At 42.7% G+C, this 22,348-nt stretch overlaps 1 protein-coding gene across 2 annotated transcripts in view; it reads left to right on the forward strand.

Annotated features, from left to right (window-relative positions):
* The first annotated feature begins 2,653 nt into the window (after positions 1-2,653).
* The window catches only part of LOC118369984 (zinc finger protein GLI2-like), a 75,000-nt gene continuing 55,305 nt past the window's right edge, over positions 2,654-22,348 (forward strand). For both annotated transcript variants that reach the window (XR_008095494.1, XM_035754740.2), the window contains exons 1-2: positions 2,654-3,148; positions 14,307-14,429. Coding sequence is in view for 1 of the 2 variants with exons in the window: in XM_035754740.2 (XP_035610633.2) it covers positions 14,315-14,429 (115 nt within the window). In the remaining variant the exon portion in view is untranslated. The remainder of the gene's footprint in view (positions 3,149-14,306; positions 14,430-22,348) is intronic.

Consider the following 22,348-nt stretch of genomic DNA (forward strand, 5'->3'; position numbering starts at 1 on the left):
CATTGAAGAATGATGGAGGCCAATGTGTTCTTGGGTGTCCTTCAATGCTGCAGAAATGTTTCAGTACCCTTCCCCAGATGTCTGCCTCGACACAATCCTGTCTTGGAGTTCTTCAACCTCATGGCTTTGTTTTTGCTCTGATATGTACTGTCGACATCCACTGTCAACTGTGGGACATGTGTGTGCCTTTCCAAATCATGTCCAATCAATTGAAATTACCACAGGTGGACTCCAATCAAGTTGTAAAAACATCTCAACGATGATCAATGGAAACCGATATCGAGTCTCATAGCAAAGGGTCTGAATATTTATATAAATAAGGTATTTATGTATTTTTTATATATATATATATATATGCATTTGTAAACATTTCTTAAAACTTGTTTTCACTTTGTCATTATGGGGTATTGTGTATAGATTGCTGAGGATTTGTTTTCTTTAATCAATTTAAAAAATAAGGCTGTAACGTAACAAAATGCGGAAAAAGTCATCAGGTTGGAATACTTTATGAAGGCACTGTATAATAATATATTCCATTTGGCAGGACACTTTTATGCGAAGCGACTAACAGTAACAGGTGCATACATTTGAATAGCACCCACTTCTGGTATTGCAAGAGCCATGCTCTTCCAACTGAGCTACAGAGGAGCAGATACTGAAGCAGTTGTGACGGACTCAAACATGGAAATATGGTCACGAATATCTCAACAGGAGACTTACTGCCACGATGTGGTGTAATATGGAATAGCATGGTGGACGGCAGGAAATTAGAACGAAAACGGATCATGTTTCATTCACAATAAAAAATTATGTATTTATTTATTATGCAGTGCTAGAAAGAAACCCTTTTGCTCACCATCCTCATTTTCAAATTGTTTTCTAATACACGCTAAAACACACAAAACAACGGACTTTGAAAACCCACAGCTGCACGCAACAATGGCTTCATTGGCTCTGTCCGTATACAGCAGGCGGTGGTGCTGATTTAGGACTGTGTGAGATCATATGAAAAAATCTCACAAGTATGATCTCACAATAACTTCACTGTGCAACCACCAACCACAACCAAACTCTGACACCTCTTTGCCTCTTCCTCCCAAGGCCTCTATCCCTCCTCTCTCTTGTTTTATTTTCTTCTGATGACAGGATGCTAAGATACTCATTAAAATTCCTGCCTTTACGATCTTCTGGCACAAGAACAAGGCGAATGTCACTTGGCACTTGTGAACAAACCTTTAAAAACAGGCATGGACACAGAGTGCACTGCTATGGCCTCCATGAGTCCTAAAATTTGCCATGTGCGTTGTAGAATGCACCGATCTCTACCATGATGGATGGGGTTACTTAGAATAAATTATATTTGATTTCAAATGTTCTGCACTGTAAACCTGGAAGCTACGGGGGCTCTAAATGCCTAAGGAAGGCCTGTTGATAGCTCTCTAAATGTCTTTGTCCTTGCAAGTTATCCATTGCTCCACTAGATGTCGTTATTTTATATGAAATGACCATATTCAGCCTTGCTACTGGACTATTGGTTAAATACAACACAGTTATGTTCTATTGGTGTCTCACCACATACATTATTAATATATGAACATATTTTTAACGACTGAGTTATGAAGTGACAGACCGTAGGCCTACCTATATGCTTGTATTGAAACACTAACTGAATTTTAAACCGGAACTAGTCTGAATGGTTAGAAAGGAAAAGGGCCCGTGCTGTGCTGTCTGCAACAATCACGGCAATTACTGGAAGAGGACCTTTCAAAATGTGTCAATCACTACCAGGCCTGTACACAACAAATACAGGTCTGCCATGTAAATAAAACGTTTCAATGGTCTAAGAAGCAATGGACATCATCCATTTTTTGTTGTTATAATCAATTCTAGAAATGAAATAAACCTATATTCTACAAAATGTCCAAAATCGTTGGTTCGATTGATTAATAACCGCGCAACGAAAAAAATAATCAAAAACACAGGTGCTCTAGAGATTTGGGCTAGACAACATGCCGTGGATTGATATGATTGTCCAAATGAATACATTATTAATAAATTAGAGTAAGATTAAATACCTATAGCATACATTAGGGTAATTACCTTGTTATGGCAGATTTGGTTTCTTGGTTCCAATACACCAAATAGGCATTAATGATCATATTTGTTATAGTTTATGTAATTCATTTAATAAATCGTTAAATTGGACTACACACGTTTCAGTGTCTGCACTTCAAGGTAATAAGAAGGGCTGGAATGCGGGTGGCAAGGACGTTGGTTGTTTACTATTGAGGATAAATAAATTGCATACATTTCGGCTCACAGAATGACTCCAGTTTATTCATTTATCTAAATGTAATGTTATTATTATGCAATTATTTCTTAATGTTAAGGCCTATCTACACATACCATATCCTACACATACAAACTAGTCTAATATGTTTTAAATAAAACATTATAATTAAAACATGTATATTTCAATTGGCTGAGACAGTAACATCGTATGGGGAGCTTGGATACAGGTCAATCACCTAATATTAAACAATGGTGAAACGTTTACACAACTTTTCCCTAAACCTTGAGCCTTAGTTGGTTTGGCTAGACCGGCCCATCTGGTACAGCAAATGGAAATACTCACCAGAGAGCTAGAGGAGTACGAGAAGAGAGAGAGGAGAGAGAATGAGGGGGACCAGATTGAAAACATATCAGCCTGGCGTCTCAAAAGCACATTTCTGACGAAGAACGAACCACTCTCAAACCTTTCAGACCTCTTTAGGCTACAAAGTTCGATATCCCGCAATGTCTTGTTAGTAAGGGAGGATCGATTTCAAGAACTTGTTTCGTTATTCTCGGTGATGGATTGTAAAAGTTGAGACGGCGCACATAAACTCTACGGTGAACTTTATGAGAAGTTGAGAAGAGGAATGTAGTTAGTCTTGATCGTGTTTAGGCTACTAGAATATACTTTATGGATTTCATCCTTGCATTGGAAGGAGTTTGTTACTTCTTGCTTTTTGACGGAGAAAGTTAGACCTACCGGTAATCTTCGATAGCGTTGCTGAAACTTGTACAGAACTAGTGGACAAACAGAACGAAGGGAGACGCACCGGGTCAGACTCGGACCATACCGACCACAGGCATCACCACTGAGGTAGGTGGACTGGACATGCATGTGATGATGAACTCTGGAAATCATCGTTCTTATTCATTATTAGAACATTATTCTTATTATGAATAGGCTAGTAAATCATTTTAGTGCACATCTGAAATTGTTACTTTGAATTGCCTAAAATAGTATTTAAACGTAACCTTTTAAAATAGCGGGTTTTTTTTATATTTAAAATATTATTATTTTTACTTAAAAAATGTATTATATACCCATTGATTATTGAAGAATATAACTTATGAATGCCTTATGAGTTTAGTTCAACTGTCGTACCCCATCATAACCCCAAATATGAGCTTGTTTTAGTCCAATATTTGTAAATGTAACAAACGCTGTAAAACCTCAAAACATGGTTAAAACTATCATTTCGATACCATGGAGGGCCAGTCCTTGCATCCATAGCTATGCATATGAGTTTGAGAGTGGTTACATTTCTCCAGGCCCATCCCTCAGCTTTGTACCAAAACAGAGGCTGGATGTTCGCTTTGTTATTGTTTCAATTAAGGATTCTAGGTTTAACTTGAGCTTTCGTGAGTTTAGGCTGCTTGAATGAAAGAGACCCTTCCTAAATCCTCTCAATCTGAAAGGTATCCAACTCGCAAAAAGTTAGTGTGTTTGCTACTGAGAGTCATTAGCAGTCACACCCAATGCAGGAAAATGTACATTGCTGTGCATTTCAATGGCTGCAATTAATATGCATTGTTAATGTTTCCCTGGTGTGTTATCAATGTGTGAATAAATTACAATCAAAACATGAAACAACATTTGAGTATGCATTTGCTAATAGTCATCTTTATTTGAGAGAAAATAAGCTGGGGTGGTTGTTAGTAGAGATAAGCATTATAATCTAAATGTACGAAGATTAGTAATATCAAAAAAATATTCTAAATAAATCAATACCTTCCTCTACTATGTTATCACTCTCTGTTTCCAAACAGAGTTGGTTCTGGCCTGGGATGTCTGTGTATTTTTATGTGAATGGCCCGTTGGTTGGTTTAGTTAATTTGCATTAGAAAAAAGTTTTAGTGCATTTTCTATTGTGCAGGATGAAGAGTTCCAGCAGTCAGGCAGCGAAGAGTTGAAAAGGTTTAAAGAAATTATGGGCCTTTCACATTATTCAAAGGGGACTGAGGCTTGGTGCTGCGGCCATCAACCTACCCCCACTTTAATCTCAGCCTCTCAAATGGCATCCTATCCAGCCCTGGTCAAAAGCAGTGCACTATATAGGGCAGTGCACTATATAGGGAATATGGTGTCATTTGGGACGGGACACTCACCAAGCAGAGCCATTCTGCAGCCGTTTTCACACCGCTGGCCCACTCCACGAATGCCTTTATTGATTCTGCTAGCTTTTCTCTTCTCCAGAGAACACAGACAAAAAGAGAGGGACTTCCTGGTTTCTTAAGTGTTTGAAAAAGTGGAATAGAAGTTGAGTCTGGTATTCAGGAGAGAGAGAGAGGAGCAGGGGAGATGTCTGGATGAAAAGTGAGTCAAACTCCCCACTGAGAGGATTGAAAAGTATCTTATCCCCCATAAACAAGAACACAGCACCAATTAAGCTATCTGGCCTAGGAAGTCGTTCAGGCAGGGGAAAGGAAATGCCACTGGATAAACACTAGAAATAACAGGTTGGTTAAGGCTTAAACCATTGGCATTACCATGTAGCGAAATAAACTTTCTATTGGATGCTACCTTATTCTTATTTCTGCCTGTTTGAAAATATGAGACATTAGTATGAGATACCTACAGTATACACAGTTATCTTTAATTGTATTCACATTTTTAACGTTATCTGATGTCCAACTGTTAAGAAGAGTCCATTTACAATCAAACTACACTTAATCACGTCACATGACTAACCCCTTCCTTCCCTCTCTCAAATCAAATTATATTTGTCACATGCATCGTAAACAACAGGTGTAGACTAACAATGGAATACTTATTCTCTCTCTCTCTTTCTCTCTCTTTCTCTCTTTCTCTTGCGTTCTCTCTCTCTCTCTCTTTCCCACACAGAAAAGAGCAGTAATTGCTGCCATATCCTCCAGAAAACTAATATTTTGGTTTGTTCAGAGAGGCCCCTGACCACAGCAGTCTGCCCTGGAGGCTGTGCGTGCGTGCGTTCTGTGTGCACACGTGCTATGGCTCTATCGACAAAGGCAGCATTAACTGTCTCTGTCCTAAGGGGACGACACTAGAACCACTAGAAAACATTGGCTCACCTCACATATTTCTTATGGAATAGTCCTTATGGATTACAACATGTGAAGTGAGTACATTTTGTCAGGTTGCTTAACTAGACATTTTTTAAAGGAAAAACTATGACCGTAAAGTTTGAAACTGTCACTGTTAATACCATGAATGTTCACCTTCATGTAAACGGTATTCTACAGTTATCCAGCTTGGCTGTTTCTACAGCTTTGGCTCAGACAAAGGCGTCAACATTGTTGCTCTATTCCTCTCAACACCACATCTGGCTCAGGTCAAACCAAATGCTATCTTTGGAGGGAATTGGAATATTAATCAAACGTTGTTAATTCCATTGTTTAACTTCGCCTCCATCAACTATTTATCTGCTCGTTACACTACCTTGTCTAATATAAGTTTAGTTTAATTTGCAAAAATGTTAACAAAAAAAGAGGCCAATATCCTAGCCAGCACATAACGTTCTGAGAACCATATGTTTGTTAGAGCTTGGTGAGAGTGTGGTTGTCCTATGGTTATTTTGCATACAACCTTCCCACAATGTTCTGGGAATGGTGCAGGATACCCAGCTAGCGCACAACATTCATGTTTCTTAGGTGTGAATTTCAGGACTTCAGCATAGCCTTTCTTACACGTTTCCTCGTGGTTCTATTTAAGCAATGTTCTCAAATTGTTCCGAAAGCGTTCCTCTGCGGCAATTTGAGTAATTCAGCATAACGTTTTCTATAGGTTTCGTCATGGTTCTATTTAAAGCCATGGTCTCAGAACATTTCATAAAACGTTCCATTAAAACCACAAGAAAACAGTATCATTCAAAGAACGTTGTAAGAATGTTGTTTAAAAACATATACTTTCCGTTCTCAGCGTAAACAAATCGCTCTCTATGCTCTATTTTGTTAAGTGTGTTCAGGGGTGTTGGCCACGGCCACTAATTGGCCACACCTGGTCCTAATAAGTGCTTTGTTTCCTTTGAAATGAGGTCTGTTTGAACAGACAAAAATGACCAGCTCTGTATGAGTTTTTAAAGAAAACACATGGCATGCAAGCTGAAGATTATAGGTTTGAATCCCCCTGAAATCTCCCATAATGAAAAAGAAACGTGTTTGCATGATTGCCTAAGCAAATGAATGATTGCCTAGGGAAATTCATTTCTGTCGGAGTTCTAAACTGTTAACTCAAGCTAGCAGTATTTTTAGGTCTTATTGAAACATGTTCTAAGAACATTAAATCATTATTCAAATAAACTATAATATTAGTTCTCTGAACAGTAATACAACCTCAGAGGAAAACTTTCAGGGAACCACAGTAAAACGTTCTTACCTCCCTGCAACCTAAAAACGAACTTTCCCAGAACAGGCCATATTTTTACTTCCGTTCTCAGAACGTTTGAAATACTTTCCCTTTTACCAGTCAGGAAATGTATGGCTTCATTCCCAGAATCAATGGGAAACCTAAAATGTACGTTCCCACAACTTCCAAGGAATCAAATGTGCTAGCTGGGATGTATCTTGCATTATAAGACCATCTTAACAATATATTACAATTGCAGCTTTAAGGGGCTCAGCTCAACCACTGTGTTTGAGGATATCTACAGGTCATATTTATTTCATTGCTTTTGATCAAACAAACAGTGAGTTGTGTTTTCTCTCTCAGCACTCCACAGGAGCAGGGTCTCTCTCACTCTCTCTCTCTCTCTCTCTCTCTCTCTCTCTCTCTCTCTCTCTCTCTCTCTCTCTCTCTCTCTCTCTCTCTCTCTCTCTCTCTCTCTCTCTCTCTCTCTCTCTCAGCACTCCACAGGAGCAGGGTCAACGACACAGAGCTCAACTCCAGAATCAGTTTGGTCTCACAGCTAGAATGCCTCTATTATTCTCTCTTTCTCTCTCTCTCATCTTTGTTTTTGCATAATCTAGATTGTAATTGTTATTCATCAATCCCAACCAGTTGTGCCCCTCATACTAAGATACTGCATCATATGCAGAAAGATCTATTTTAACGCAAATGCAATTATACATGATGAAAACAGAGCTCCATTTCATGCAATGGCATCACAGATTACACACACATGACATTACACACAGACCAAGATACATCACACACGCATGCACGCTCGTAAGCAGACACACACACACACCAAGAGACATGAGAAATCAAAGGTCCGGACCAGAGGGCCACAGGGGACATGGGCCTCTCTCCTCCTCTGCTCCTCGTCCTCAGTACTGTATTTAATGTAGTATGGCTCTGCTTTGATTCACCAGTTAATTAATTCCTGAAGGGACGCTATAGCCCTGACGATCTCTTCTGAGTCTTTTTGACAGCAACAGTGTGTGTGTGTGTGTGTGTGTGCGTGATATCAGTAATAGAAATGTCCTCGTGCAGTGAAAAGAAGTAAACAGTATCAACAACACCAACCATTTCAAATGCAGCCCAAAACCAGTGACGGGTGCCAGGGAATCAGTGGACTTTGAATGGTGTCAGAGGGTAAGGGGTCGTTTTGATTTCGCATAAAGAAATGCCTTCATGATTTGGCCATGGCAAGGCAAGAAACTTGAGATGTGATAACTTATTTGTCAGCGCTGAATAGCTTCAAAGCAGGCAACCCAAATCCTGCCTGTAGGGGTTCTGTATTAGATCAGAGTTAAAATGCTGCCAAGCCACAGACTCCTTACTGACAGTCTAAAGAACCCAGGACAGGGCTTGTCTTACATGTGGTATACACCCAGCCCATGTGTTATCCCTTAGCAATCAATCCCCTTTGCCTTCTTCCCCCCACAAGGCAGCACACTCAGCTCCCAGCTCCTACAATCAGGCGCAGGGTCAGGACATGGTTGGGGCTCTCCGTGGGCCCTATGAGGCCTCACTCCTCCCTGTTGAAGGCAAGGACTGCATCCTAAAGGGTGACCTATTCCCTATTTAGTGCACTACTTTTGACAAGGGCCCATAGGGTAGTGCACTATATAGGGAGTAGGGTCCCACTTGGGACGCAGCCAAGGACTGACAGAGGCAGTAGTAGTCTTCATCCTGTGGGCCCTCATGCCTTCACATTGAGCAACAGAGCCTCGCTGGGGTCACTGGGCCTTCCACTGTGTCAGTGGCCATTAGTACCGCATGGCTTTAAGGTGAGCTGTGTGTGTTTCACTCTGTTATGCCGCTGTTTGGCAGCTGTGGCTGGTGGACTGGAGAGTGGTTACAGACATGGCTTAAGGGTGTTTGAAGAGATCTCTCTGGCTGTGGTGCTTCCCTGTCATGGCGACAGCTTCCTCGGAGCAGGAGCTTACTGGTTGGTTAAGAGGTTAATGTTGTGCTAAATGGGGAGATCAGGGCGTTGCTGATCAGGGTGGCGTTTTGGGGATTAACAGTTACTCACCCTTTTAGAGCCTCAGCTGCCAACAGCAGAGATGACGGAAGGAGTCCAAACTGTGACTAAAACATGAGGTGTGTAACACAGTTTAACACACCATTTGGCATCCGGATAAAAAGGCATAGCGGTTAATAAATGCCCACATGCCATTTCACTGTTGATCAGGGATATGAAGGGCCAGGGTGTAACCCTCGTTGCTCTGGGCAATACACTTAGTGGAGCGAGCCCTGTTTGCTACTGTGAATCTCCTCTTTGCCTGAAGAGGCCTATATCTCTAGCAGACGAGAGAGGAGCAGGGTGACAGGCTAAATCCTCCAGTAGGTGATTTCTCCCCTGAAGTGGAGTTGTAAGCCCAATATCTGCCAGGACCTGAAGAGATCACCCACAGGATACTGCACTTACAGGCAGGGGATGGGTTCCTCTCTTCGTCTCCTCTCCTTTCTGCTTTGTCTGTCCACAACAAGCCATCCAACCAATCTTGAGAGAGAGAGAGAGAGAGAGAGAGAGAGAGAGAGAGAGAGAGAGAGAGAGAGAGAGAGAGAGAGAGAGAGAGAGAGAGAGAGAGAGAGAGAGAGAGACCTCAGTCTCACTTCCCTAATTGAAGTGAAATAATAATGATATGGATCGGGTGATAGTGAATAGCGTGCTTCAGTGTGGATTCCAAGGCTCCGGTCTGCTCTTATGCGGTAGTGGTGCGTGGGTAAAAATCACTGTGGACGCCAAGCCAGGATAATTGTGATAATTGCGTTGTTTGCTCTATAACCTGCCTTGCCGCCGTGAAATATAGGCCGAGACTAAATTCAACCACACCTTTGTTTCGTCACAAAACCGGAGAGTAACCTCTGTCCTGTGTAGTCCACTAAGCATATTGCATGTAACAGACAGTTAGTTACATGACGTACAGCATGGTCAAGCAAGTTAATGTTTCTGACATTTTCGAGACCTCTAAACAACTACTGATTTAGAACCACGGGGAGTTACCTCAAGTTGCAAAAAAAAAACAGGATCTGCCTCCACTATTCCAGCACCATTACAACATCATCAAATCACCTCTGCTTAGTCTAGTACAGTGACAACTAAAAGATACCAAAAACGATTTAGTCCAATCAACGTAAGCTAAATATGATGTGGCTGTCCATGGTTCTGATTTCTGTGTGTGTGTCTGCGTGCATTTCTTGCAATTAGAAAAAACATGTTGACAGGCATCCTCTTTTTTTATGTTGACGGAACGATCTATGACTCTGTCATAGAGTACACACTTTTATTTTTTGTTGTCCTAGGCTACCTGGCTAAAATACTTGCTCACTAGCATAACTCCCTTTTTATGGGCAACGTTAGCTAGTTAATGTTAGCCTTCTACATCTAGCTACATATTGAACTTCCATTCTCTCAGGCCAGGGCCACAATCTATGACTTTATGCTTGGATCAGAATCACTGTTATAATCATTGGCCAGTATGGAGAATTAAGTAAAACCACAAGTCCAAATCCCTATCTCCAGACATACCTAATTTAGAAAAGGGCCAATTTTAGCTAGCTAGCTAGCCACCGGACAACAACACAACGAGATGCTACAATTCAAGTTGATTCTGTCAATTATCTATTGCTTTCGATGTGATGTGATTGGAGTGAAGCCAAATCCAAGCTGGCTTCCCTTGACACTTTTTTTGGTGAGCCAGGACCATTCACAGTTCAGCTCACTCAGCTCACTCAATTTAGCTCAAAGCCAAATTCTCACTGGCTTCCCTTGCATTCAATGCTATGGGCAGCAGCAATGTCATACTCTTTTTGCCCAGACAGCATCATATAGATGGGCTACACATACAGAGACAGAGGGGCGCTGTTTCTCTCACTCGGATGCTTTCTCCGGTGAGATACATTCAGCCTATTGCATATTGAAGGAACATTATGAAACACAGAGAGACGAACGAATGTTTTCATGGTAAATGTTTTAGGGATGCCCGGCTTCCCTTGGCATCCATGAATACACGCCACTGCTCTTGTGTCAACGATAGCCCTTGTTGTGATGAAACGTCTCTAGGCTAGAGACTCATCCAGTGACTAATACACTCCGAGGAGTGTGTTCTCAGGAGACCCTTGGTGGGCCTTTTGAGAGGGAAATGATTCACCTATTCAAATTGTTAGGCACAACAACCTTGTTTAACTTGACATTTTTTGCATACATAACAGTACTCCGAATGGTAAAGATTCTTCGTATTCAAACGCCACACCACAAGTGATCTCCCTACTTGTGCTTAGAGTCATAAGCAGTATGTGGGCTGCTTTTACGTGACTACAATTTTTCAGAAGGGGGGGGGACACGTAACCATAAATTCCAGAAAGTGCCCGACGCCCGGGCTTCAGTCCCTTTAGAGAGAGGCTCGGTAGTGGGCCTGACTCTGCTCTGTGATTTTACTGCACTGCTGTGACCTTTCAGTGTTCAGTCACAGTCATTTGTTTGGCCGACAGCTCGCGGTGTAATAACTAAGCGTGGTGATGGTTTGTGGGAAGCTGTAAGTAATACTCTGTGACGTGCCAAACTGCATTCTGCTCCCGGTAAAGCAGGAGACCAGCACCTGGAATGCAGAGACGTACATTTTTCCCCAGACACTGGGAATACCCTTCTCTCTCACGGCCATTTTGAATCCTAGGACATTTCTTACAAGAATAATACATGTAAGTCAGAGTAACTCAGAACTACACCCAGATATTTTTGTTGCTCATAATTAACCATATGATTCCATACTTTTTGTCCAAGTTTCTTTTTCATACAACTATGTCTCACGGTCTAACGATCATGGCTAATGTTTAGTTCATTTCTGCCCTTGGAATTAAGAGGATGTTCGTGAAAAGAGGATTAGATCAACAAGAGGAAAGTCTCCATTGGTTTAGCTATGAGTGGTTAAAGCTGGCCTTGCATGTTTAAGCTGTGTTTTCTCTACTTGAGTTTGCACACAGGAAGTGGACTGGACAGTGGGTTAACTGGATAACTGTACTCAATCACTTCTCAGTCTCATAGGGATTAGGAACATCTTTCCATTCCTATCTTATTCAGACAGTTTCCTGATTATTACGCTTTAATGACCTGAAACTACAATGACTCATAAGTACCAAGGCCATGTTAAATATATAATAGTTGAAGAGTAGGAACAGAATACAGTGCATTAAATCTTTACCTTTGTAGCTCTAGTAGGGTATGGTTTAGAGGCACATGGGATAGACCCTGTACACAATTGCAATACCTAAAACAAAACAAAAAAAATCCAGGAAGAGGCTTGTGCTTCTTCTCCTCTCAGAGGAAAGGAAAGGAGAGCTGAACCGTATCGGAGGGAACATCAGTTAAAGACCGAGGTTCTAAAACAAACAGGCATTGGTTTCAACACGCAGACAGAGGCTGAATGGGAAAAGTAGTTTGAGGAGGAGTTGATCTTCTGTCATAAATAACCTTTTTCTGTTAGACTTTGCATTGTTCGTTTTCACGGTTAAATGGAACATTGGGTGTCGTCTTTAAAGGTAATGGCGGTTAACAATAGGAGGTAGAAGTTCATTATTCCTCACAGCTGCGTATCTAAATCGACTGCTGGGTTGATTATCATGGTAATTAACCATCTCCTTAGCTACTAAAATAATACTTGTCTATTCCCTCGCGTTTATTTATTTTGCTTTTCAACTTTAATAAAGGTATGATTTATTGTTTCTACCATCAATAGATTTAGCTATGACTCTCAGAGATAAGACATTCATATCTTGACACAAAGGCTCACACAAAAGGAACACGAGCGCACGCACACGCACACGCACACACACACACACACACACACACACACACACACACACACACACACACACACACACACACACACACACACACACACACACACACACACACACACACACACACACACACACACACACACACTTGACATGAACTGAATTTCTTGTGCCATCCTTGAGAACCCATTTAGTTTTCACAGACTGAGTCACAAGCAGTTAACAGAGTGAAACAGTTAAACACGCCGAACAGAGAGTGAATTTGTAGGTCTACATTGTTAAAACACAGTTTACTGCCCCTTGAACAAGCTGGGAGGGTTGGCAGGATGTAAAAGCCTGATGGACAGCTTTGTCTACTGTCTTTACTGTTGTGGTGTCTCTTTGAGACAGCCTAGCAGGTGTGGGGGGCCAGGGGCCCTTTTTCTCCACCGACGCTGCTTTGTGGGAAGGTGGTAAATGTGGCACATGAGACAGTAGTGTCGTGGCATTCATTCATGTCCCAGTCAGCCAGTCCTTTGGTGTATTTTGGTTTTCATTAGTAAACATCAGTCAGGCTAGAGATTCTAGCTGCTCAATCCCCCTTCTGGTCATTCATTACACCTTAGTAATAATATGTGCCATTCACACATTTAAGTGAGGTTGGGATTAGTCTCACGGAGTGTTGAAAGTCTTTAAACTATCCGTGGATCTTATTGACATGCCCTCCTCATCAGTGTCATGGAACAAGAGAGAGGAGAGCAGACAAGAGCAGACAAGAGTGGAGTGAGAGGACAGGACAAGAGGAGTTGAGGAGAGGGGAGAGGAGAGGGCCCTGGTGACCAACAGGAGAGATCAAGCGTGCCCCTGGTCATTTGTTTACCTTGGTTTCCATCGGTCAGTGTGGTGTCTGACACCTGTAGTGTCCCATAGCTCTGGCTCTTCTGTCTCCTGTCCGTCCGGCCAGTCTCCGCCGGGGGAAGATATGACCATGTGTCGCAGCTCTTCAGAGGAGGGACAGTTTACCGCTCCTCCTCCCCCATCTCCACATACCCCACTTGCACGTAGTCTGGGCTGGAGGCTAGTCTTATTAAGACACCCATTATGATCTAGATACACTAAGGCCAGAATTTACAACACCTTCAAGGAAAAATGGTTTAGATGGCTGTTTGAGGACGTTGATGACTGTGGTCAGGTCAGTTGATATTATAGTTTGCTACACCTGCTTTACACAATATAGGGTAGATAGATGGATACACTAAGCCCGGCCTTCACAACAGGTTCAAGGAAAAACCTCCCCTATATTGTGTAAAGCACGTGTAGCAAACTATAATATCAACTGAACTGAGCCCAGCCTGCAGTCTCAAACAGCCATCAACACGCTCAAACAGCCACCTAAAACGAAGAATGACTTGGCAGGCAGCGCGTCGCTTGTTTATCTTTGTTGAACCTAGCCGCTTATCTTTGGTTGCAGTGCAAACATGTAGTGGTTTTGTCCTGAAAGAAATCTAATTTGAGTTGCTGCTTTCTTCCAGGACCCCAGTGATTCGTGCTACGGTTTGCTGTCTCCAAAGGTGGTTTAGCGTAACTGAGCCTGGCTGGCATCCAAGTTTATTTAACTGTGGATCTTTTTATCAGCGCTATTTGAACTGATTGTTCAGCCTCGCTTGCTAAGAATAATACACCCTTATATCCCCAAACGTGCTGAGAAAACACATTGGATCTCTTCAGAGGATGCGGCCTACTGTGTAATGAGGCCTACATATCATTGGCCTACTGTATACATGTCACATAATGAAATGATAATGACGATGCCACCCCATGTCGTTTCCTTCAGAGCTTCTGATGTCTGGAATGGAGACCTCTGCCCCGACGACCACAGAGAAGAAAGGCTCTGGTCTGGATGGAAACGGCTTCACTGACCTCCCGAAGAAACTCTCACCTTCAGCTGTCACCAGAGGTACTGTCCACTTTTCTTCAATGACTTTAAAGAATGGGGGGGGGGTTTAGTTTTACTGGAAGGATAAGGGTCCGTCTCTATTCTTTTGTGCACATCCACTCCAGGTCGGTTTCTCCTGCCGACACAGGTTTTACTGTAAGGATAAGGGTCCCTGCATCCCTACATACTGTAAGACTGTCACACAAGCTAAGGTCTTACAGAGACTGACAGGGCCCGGGGGTAAGGAGAAGGTTTGAGAGAGAACATGCACATGAAATATACATATCAAAGATAAAACGCGGTCTTGGGAGAAGTTGCTCTGGGCTCTAATCGTCCCTGATAAGGCTCTTCCTGTAGCACCTGGAGCAGTCAGAGGTGACTTACAGTAGAGGTGATGGGAATCAGTAATGTAACGCAGGGCCCTGTTAAGGAGCATCATTAATACTGAACAGGTACTGCAGCGTGTGTGTGTGTGTGTGTGTGTGTGTGTGTGTGTGTGTGTGTGTGTGTGTGTGTGTGTGTGTGTGTGTGTGTGTGTGTGTGTGTGTGTGTGTGTGCGTGAGAGCGCGCCTCTGTCACAGGGAGAAGTTCATAAAGACTAAAGACAGCGACGTTGCTCGATTTGGCGGCATAATCTCTGATTAATGGTTCATATAACTACATGGGGCTGGCCTGGGAAAGGTAAAATGGCTGTGTTTGTTGAAATTAATGAAAAGTAGCAGTGTGCCTCTTTCATAGGGCGGCCGGGAGAGAGAGAGAGAATGCATGTTTTAAAGATGTCAGTGAATGTGTGATGAAAGGCCTGTTTAATGAGGTTGAAAGACCTTGTTCTTACCTCCAGAGTATCACACTGATGAATTACTAAAAATGGCTGGTAGAGCAGAGCTCAGTGGGCGAGACGGCCCTTCCTTCAGAGATTGACAGAGATGCAGATTGACGGCTAACTTTGAAATGGTAATACAACTTCTTGTGATTTAGTGACATTTTTACTCTTTAATGAAGGGCTTGGTGGCCTGCCATGATAAAGAAATATCCATTAATTGTTTAAGGAAGAACAAAGATAAAAATAGGCCATCAATTTTCTGTCCCTAACGATTGACATCAGGCCCAAGTTTGTAGACCTCAAGTTTGTTTTCATAACCTTGTGGAGCTTGCAGCGCAATGCCCGTTAGTCCAACAATAAATTAATGATTTTGTGTAAGAATAAGGAAAGACAATTTGAGTTGACAAAGAGTAAAATAGTAGGCGTCTATAGGGGTGATTCTGTGATGTCTTAAATGTCTACTAGGAATTCCTGCAACAGAATCCAGCAGTTTTTCTCCTAATTTAATTCAGAGTGAACCCTAATTCCTTAACCTATCAGAAGGGCCAAAGCTAATTAGTTAATTTGACCAATTTCAAGATGTCACTGATAACTTCAATTAATACACGTGTATGATGACACGAGGATAGTTTGTCTTTGAAATGACATTCAAGACTAGTGTCCACCACGATGAGGAGAAACAGACAGATAAAGAATGCATGTTTTAAAGATGTCAGTGAATGCCAGTATAATGAGGTTGAAAGACCTTGTTCTTACCTCCAGAGTATCACACTGATGAATTACTAAAAATGGCTGGTAGAGCAGAGCTCAGTGGGCAAGACGGACCTTCCTTCAGAGATTGACAGAGATGCAGATTGACGGCTAACTTTGAAATGGTAATACAACTTCTTGTGATTTTAGTGACATTTTCATTCTTTAATGAAGGGCTTGGTGGCCTGCCATGATAAAGAAATGAAAGATTAATTGTTTATTAGGCTAAATGAATCTAGGACGTATTTTACATACACTATAAATGGGACATGAATCAAGCGGGACTTTGTTTTCAATAACTTGTTTCATGTCGACATCAATATCGTTAACTCAATTATATTGACCTACCATTTTATTTCCAGCTAACTCATTAATTTTTTATCACTCTACAATTACTTCAATCATATAACTGGCCATGAATAAGCATTTCTAATATGGAGCTTGGAATGTCTGAACAATGGTTCTTTTGTCGTGAAGGAATATGTTTCCAGACCTGAGACTTCTGGCAATTAAGAAAACATTTGACTGCCTATGAACCTAAAATTCTAATCTATTAATGTGATCACCCTCTCTAATTTAATCTCAGTATGTCTTCCTCAATGGAGCCAATTCACACACGCTGAGGTCATATGTGGAAATACTCTCGGCCGCAGCAAGCGATAGAGAGGCCCTTCTGTTTGGGCCAATCGTCTTCTGTGGATAAGCCCCCTCAGCCCTGTAGAGAGGGTCTTTTTAAAGTAGGTTGATTTAACTTTCAAAGGGGCCTGGAGAGAGAATCTTGATTACCAGGCGCAGGGTAACAAGGCAGGCCCCCTGTGCCACCCCACCCTCTGTCTCCTCCCTGCCCTGCTATAACTATGCTTTCCCTGGTCTACAATGGCTCTGGTTCTGCAGGGTCTCTGCCTGGTCTGCTTGGCCCAGAACAAGTGCTGTGTTCCAGGCTTGTGTTGCTCTGTCCCCACCCCCTAAAGTGGAGCTGCTGTGTTAAACCCGCATCCATCGGCTTCTCTCGTCCCATAACTCCTTTACCCTATCACTATTAGAATAGTGTCACCGTCCATATTTTAATCTTAATAACACCACACACTCACACCCTCAGTCCAATAGAATCGGGTCTGGGTAGAACCAGCTTATAGAGTCGCAGCTTCATAGGTCTAAAATCTGCCAGCACACCAAGACAGGGCAATTACTTATCTCAATAACATGCATTATTATTCCTGTTTGCCAGACACAGATAAGTGAATATGCAGTGAGAGTGCAGCCAAAAGAGACAAAGTCCTTGAACTTAAAAAGCACATTCCCGAGCAGAACCGCCTCCTGCTTTGGAATGAAAAGTAGACCATTGTAATATACCGCCTCTGTTCCCGGCGCTGTAGCTTTACTGTCAGTGTGTAGTTTACTACGGGCTGGTGGATCCTTGTCAGCTAAGTCGGGCCCACCTCAGAGGACCAGACATGGCCGACCAGCCCCATTATAGAATCCCCCCTGTTTTATCCTCCTGTCTGCGTTATTTATTCACAACAATATCTTCTCTATCAGAGGACAGGGCTAATGCAGAGTTTTAATATGTTATTTACGCGTTAAAAAAAACAAGCGCTCTATGTGTGTAGACCAGAAGGGTGGGGGTGAAATGAATGGGCCGCTCCCATCTTTTATATCAGAGTTTAACAATCTGGATTGCTAATAGAACCATTTATCATGGAGCGGTCATTTATTTGATGTGAACATGCAGGCAGCCCAGGTCTGGTCTCATATCCCAGAGGTCTATGGAAATGGGGGGGTGGAGTCGACGTGTGCACACATTGGACTCAAGTAGGAGTCACTTTGTTTAAAATGGGGGCCCAGGTGCACCGACCGACTAGCCTGTCTGGTCCTGTTGATGATGTGTGTGTGTGTGTGTGTGTGTAAGTACGTGGGTGGATGGATGGAGCTTTAGTTGCTGCTCCTGTCCTCAATCTGTCATTTATATTGGTGGAAGGACCAGGAAGGTGATGTTAACTGGACCTATAAAAAGTCTGGCCTGTGACTTCCGGACTGCAGCCCATGTTGCTTATTGAAGCATGGCTGGCCTCCCTTTCTGTGTGTGTGTGTCTGTATGTGTGTGTTCATTGGTAACTGCTGGGCCTGGATACAGCACAGCTAACCCTCACCACTGGGCCGTGCAAAGGGTTTTGGTTCCCTTTAATGAATTGAAATGAGCTCCTGTATTTTCTGTGACAGCCCGCATCTGTCTGGTTAGTGGTTATAAAGGCTGCGGGCCCGGGCAGACCGGGTGTATAGGTTTATGGGGTTTCATGCATGACTTTTATGATTTCAAATCCGTTTCATAATTTGGAAGGCATTTATAGACATCATACATTGTCGAAATTGTACTCAGATTTTCGGAAGAGGTGAATATTTGCTATAATTTTATTCAACCCTTATTGATATGTGCTGGTGAATATTATTTTGTTCTTTGAATAAAAAAAAAAGTTGTAAGCGGGTGAAATATAGGAAGGTCTAACAGGGGTTGAGAAACCGGAAAGGGGCAACGTTTGTTTTCAAAGGATTAAGCTATTTGAATTCCTTTCTCACCTGTCTATCCATGTTTTCTAACCTATGCCATGGGAGCCTGGTGCTATTCGCTGGTAATGATTGGATTCACTGGCTTTGGTGGGCTGGGTGACACCCACTACCGTTAAAAAGTTTGGGGTCATTAAAATGACATCAGATTGATCAGAAATACAGTGTAGACATTGTTAATGTTGTAAATGACTATTGTATTTTTTAATGGAATATCTACATAGGCGTACAGAGGCCCATTATCAGCAACCAACCATCAGCAAGTTTATCAATAGAAAACCATTTTTTGTTAGTACAACTGAAAACTGTTGTGATGGATGATTAAAGAAGCAATAAAACTGGCCTTCTTTAGACTAGTTGAGTATCTGGAGCATCAGCATTTATGGGTTTGATTACAGGCTCAAAATGGCCAGAAACAAATAACTTTCTTCTGAAACTCGTCAGTCTATTCTTGTTCTGAGAAATGAAGGCTATTTCATGCGAGGAATTGCCAAGAAACTGGAGATCCCGTCACAGAACAGCGCAAATTGGCTCTAACCAGAATAGAAAGAGGAGTGGGAGGCCCCGGTGCACAACTTAGCAAGAGGACAAGTACATTAGAGTGTCTAGCTTGAGAAACAGACGCCTCACAAGTCCTCATCTGGCAGCTTCATTAAATAGTACCTGTAAAACACCAGTCTCAATGTCAACAGTGAAGTGGCGACTCTGGGATGCTGGCCTTCTAGGCAGAGTTCATCTGTCCAGTGTCTGTGTTCTTTTGCCCATCTTAATATTTTCTTTGTATTGGCCAGTCTGAGATATGGCTTTTTCTTTGCAACTCTGCCTTGAAGGCCAGCATCCTGGAGTCACCTCTTCACTGTTGATGTTGAAATTGGTGTTTTGTGGATACTATTTCATGAAGCAGCCAGTCTACACTGTATTTCTGATAAATTTGATGTTATTTTAATGGACAAACCCTAACCTTTCTGAACGGTAGTGTACATCTTGTTGAGAGTGAGTTTGTCATTGTAGAGTGTGATTGATGTGGCCCGGCGAGCACCTCTGGGCCCCTTGGTTCTCCCCTGCAATGCTCTGGCTCTTTCTGCTGAGTCGGGCCGCCCGTAGGGAGGATGCCAAGTACTTAGCACCTCCCAGTCTGGCCCCCTGGACCCGGGACCATGCCTAAACAGAGTCCCACAGCCCCCACAGGCCAAGCCTAAAAGCGCTCAGAGATTCCCACTGCGCGAGGGGAGAGAAGCAGAGAGGGAGAGGAGCAAAGAGGGAGAGGAGAGACCAGGGACAAAACAATGAGATATTTTCTTCTGAGCCTGTTTCCTCTTAGACGATGCCTTATGCCTATGTTATTCTTGAGGTAATAAACAGAGGTAATGATCAATGACGGGCGGCACTGTCGTAGCTATCTTTACCGGGCTAAACATTGCTGGCTGTTAAAGTGCTTAGGTCCTCTCATGCCTTAGCCAGTATGAAGGTGGTTAGAGCTACAGTAACATTATTTTGATTGGCTGGGAGGAATGGAATCCCAGACCCTGGTCATTGGAATCCTCTGCTAGATGGATGGAGATGGAGGATGGGTCTGGGCTGTGTAAATAGTGTTTTAAAGAGAGGTGTGTTAGCGATAAGGACGCTTTCTTTATCACCTCCTTGATGTCTGGTCCTAGGGCCGGGGGCTGCCTGGCTACAGCAGGGAATAATTGATGGCGGCTGAGGCTGGATCGAGGATGTACGGGCCCCAGCCCCTGGCCCCCACCACTGGCTCCCTCTGCAGCAGCAGCACATGAGCTACTGGGGGACAGGCAGGGAGCACTTGGGGGTCAGGCCGCTGGCAGAGAGAAATGCAGCAGAAAAAGCCTCTGCATCCCCTAGTCCAAAAGGACGGCCACTAATCTTCCTGAGAAGGGAATTTTCTTTTCTTTTTTCTCTCTGTCTCTCTCTCTGTCTAAATGAGGCCTTCTCAGGGAGGGTTCACAGGGCTTGGGAGAAACGAGAGGAGAAACGAGAGGAGAAACGAGAGGAGAAATGAGAGGAGAAGCGAGCCCGCTGACACTGGGAACTAGGCAGACTGGAATCTCTCATTCTTAACAGCCTTGTGGCATTTTATATCCCAAAAAGTTGGATATAAAATGCAATTAACAGTAACATATACTGTGCATTTGAGAGAGGATAAATAACCATAGAGGCATACTGTGTCAGTAGTGTCTAATATGAGCATGTATTGATTAAGAAGTCAATGGAATGAATTACAGTTGCACATTTTCAACTGAATTTCCTCTAGTTACAGTTAGGTCATTTGTAGCTGATGTGCTTTCAGGTAGTAGTGGCTGTAGTCTTTCAATAGAGCGTACAAGTCTTTCCACATGGAAACACTCTGTTGTTCTGAGGACAGAATAATCGGCTTGGTAATGGGATTTCTTTCCGCACAAATACATTTCTGTGGCTTTTTTGTAAACATTTAGCTAGATGGCTTTCCAAGATGCCCTCTTCCTTCTCCCTTTTTATCTGAAATTGTACTTGGGGGACTGGCTAGCTTGGAGGCAGCCATTAAGATTAGGTAGACTAAGTGAAAACAGAAGTTTTTTCTAATTTTGCTGTCCATTTATAGGCAGGGCAATTGATTGCCCAGATAAATATATACTTAAAATCTCGTTTCTTGTTGTGCTGGGATATCCTTGTGATTAGAGAGAGTTAAAGTTCAAAGATGAATGGCCCAGATACTCAAGATATCAGATATATTTTATGTTGCGTGATTTTTGTCTTCCTCAAGCAAAACAACTAATGGGGGAAAAACCATAGCCACTGCAGCTGTATTGAGTATCTAAGACTGAATTATTTCAAAAGGTGGAACCTGTTATTAAAATATCCCAATACCGAGGTGACTATAGTAAACTATAAATCTATGTTTTGTTAGCTGAAGTCTTGGTTTTCCGGTTCATCACTGTGAATCAAGAGCAGATTTCTAGACCTTCTAAACAATCCCTGTAATAATGAGTATCAAAATATACTTGTCCCATTGGTTTACTTCTATTCCAAGTTCAAAGTCTAATGTAATAGTGAGCTTTGGGCAACAACGTCTAGAAACATCAATCGATCAAAACCATTAAACTGAGTTGGCATGCACTGAGCCCCAAAAACAACATGCTACATTCCTGGAGATTTACAAGTGTTGGAAGAGAGGTTTGGAGAGGTTGAGAGAGGTTTAGAGAGCGATATTTGGATGCTTCAGGGGATTAAGAGTCTAACCCCCCACTTCTTTTTCCCCTTCATCTTCTTCTTCAAGAAGCGACATACCGTTCCCAGCAGGTTCTGATTTAGCGCTGCTTTCACTGTCGTGTGTTGTGTTGTGTTCTTAGAAATTCAAATGACTCCTTGTCGTCTCTGAAGAGGGTCCATGTCTGAGTTTTGGGGCAGGTTGGTTGCCTTCTATTGTCCTCTTCAGATCACCATATTGCTCTTGTAGGCTGCAATACAGACCCAGTGAGCTACCCTTCTCAGACAGAGAGGAAAGGGCTCTGCAGTCCAGAACATGGGAATCTGCTGCCACTACCAGCGCCCCAGTGATCTCTTGCTCTAAGTCAGGGATCTAGCCCAGCCCCAGACTACCACTGTTAGCTCACTGTCTGACAGCGTAGCCACAGGGCCTGTGGATTACCCAAACCATAATAAACACAGACAGGGGAAGGGGAGCACGTGGGAAAGGACACGACACACACACACACACACACAGAACAAGGGCAGCTAGCATGGTGCAATTGTGTAAACAGGTCAGAGCGTGGGACCCTAGCGAGGGGCGGACGGGTCATCTGAGCTC

The sequence above is a fragment of the Oncorhynchus keta genome, chromosome 37 (assembly GCF_023373465.1).
Source record: "Oncorhynchus keta strain PuntledgeMale-10-30-2019 chromosome 37, Oket_V2, whole genome shotgun sequence".
Lineage (NCBI taxonomy): Eukaryota > Metazoa > Chordata > Actinopteri > Salmoniformes > Salmonidae > Oncorhynchus > Oncorhynchus keta.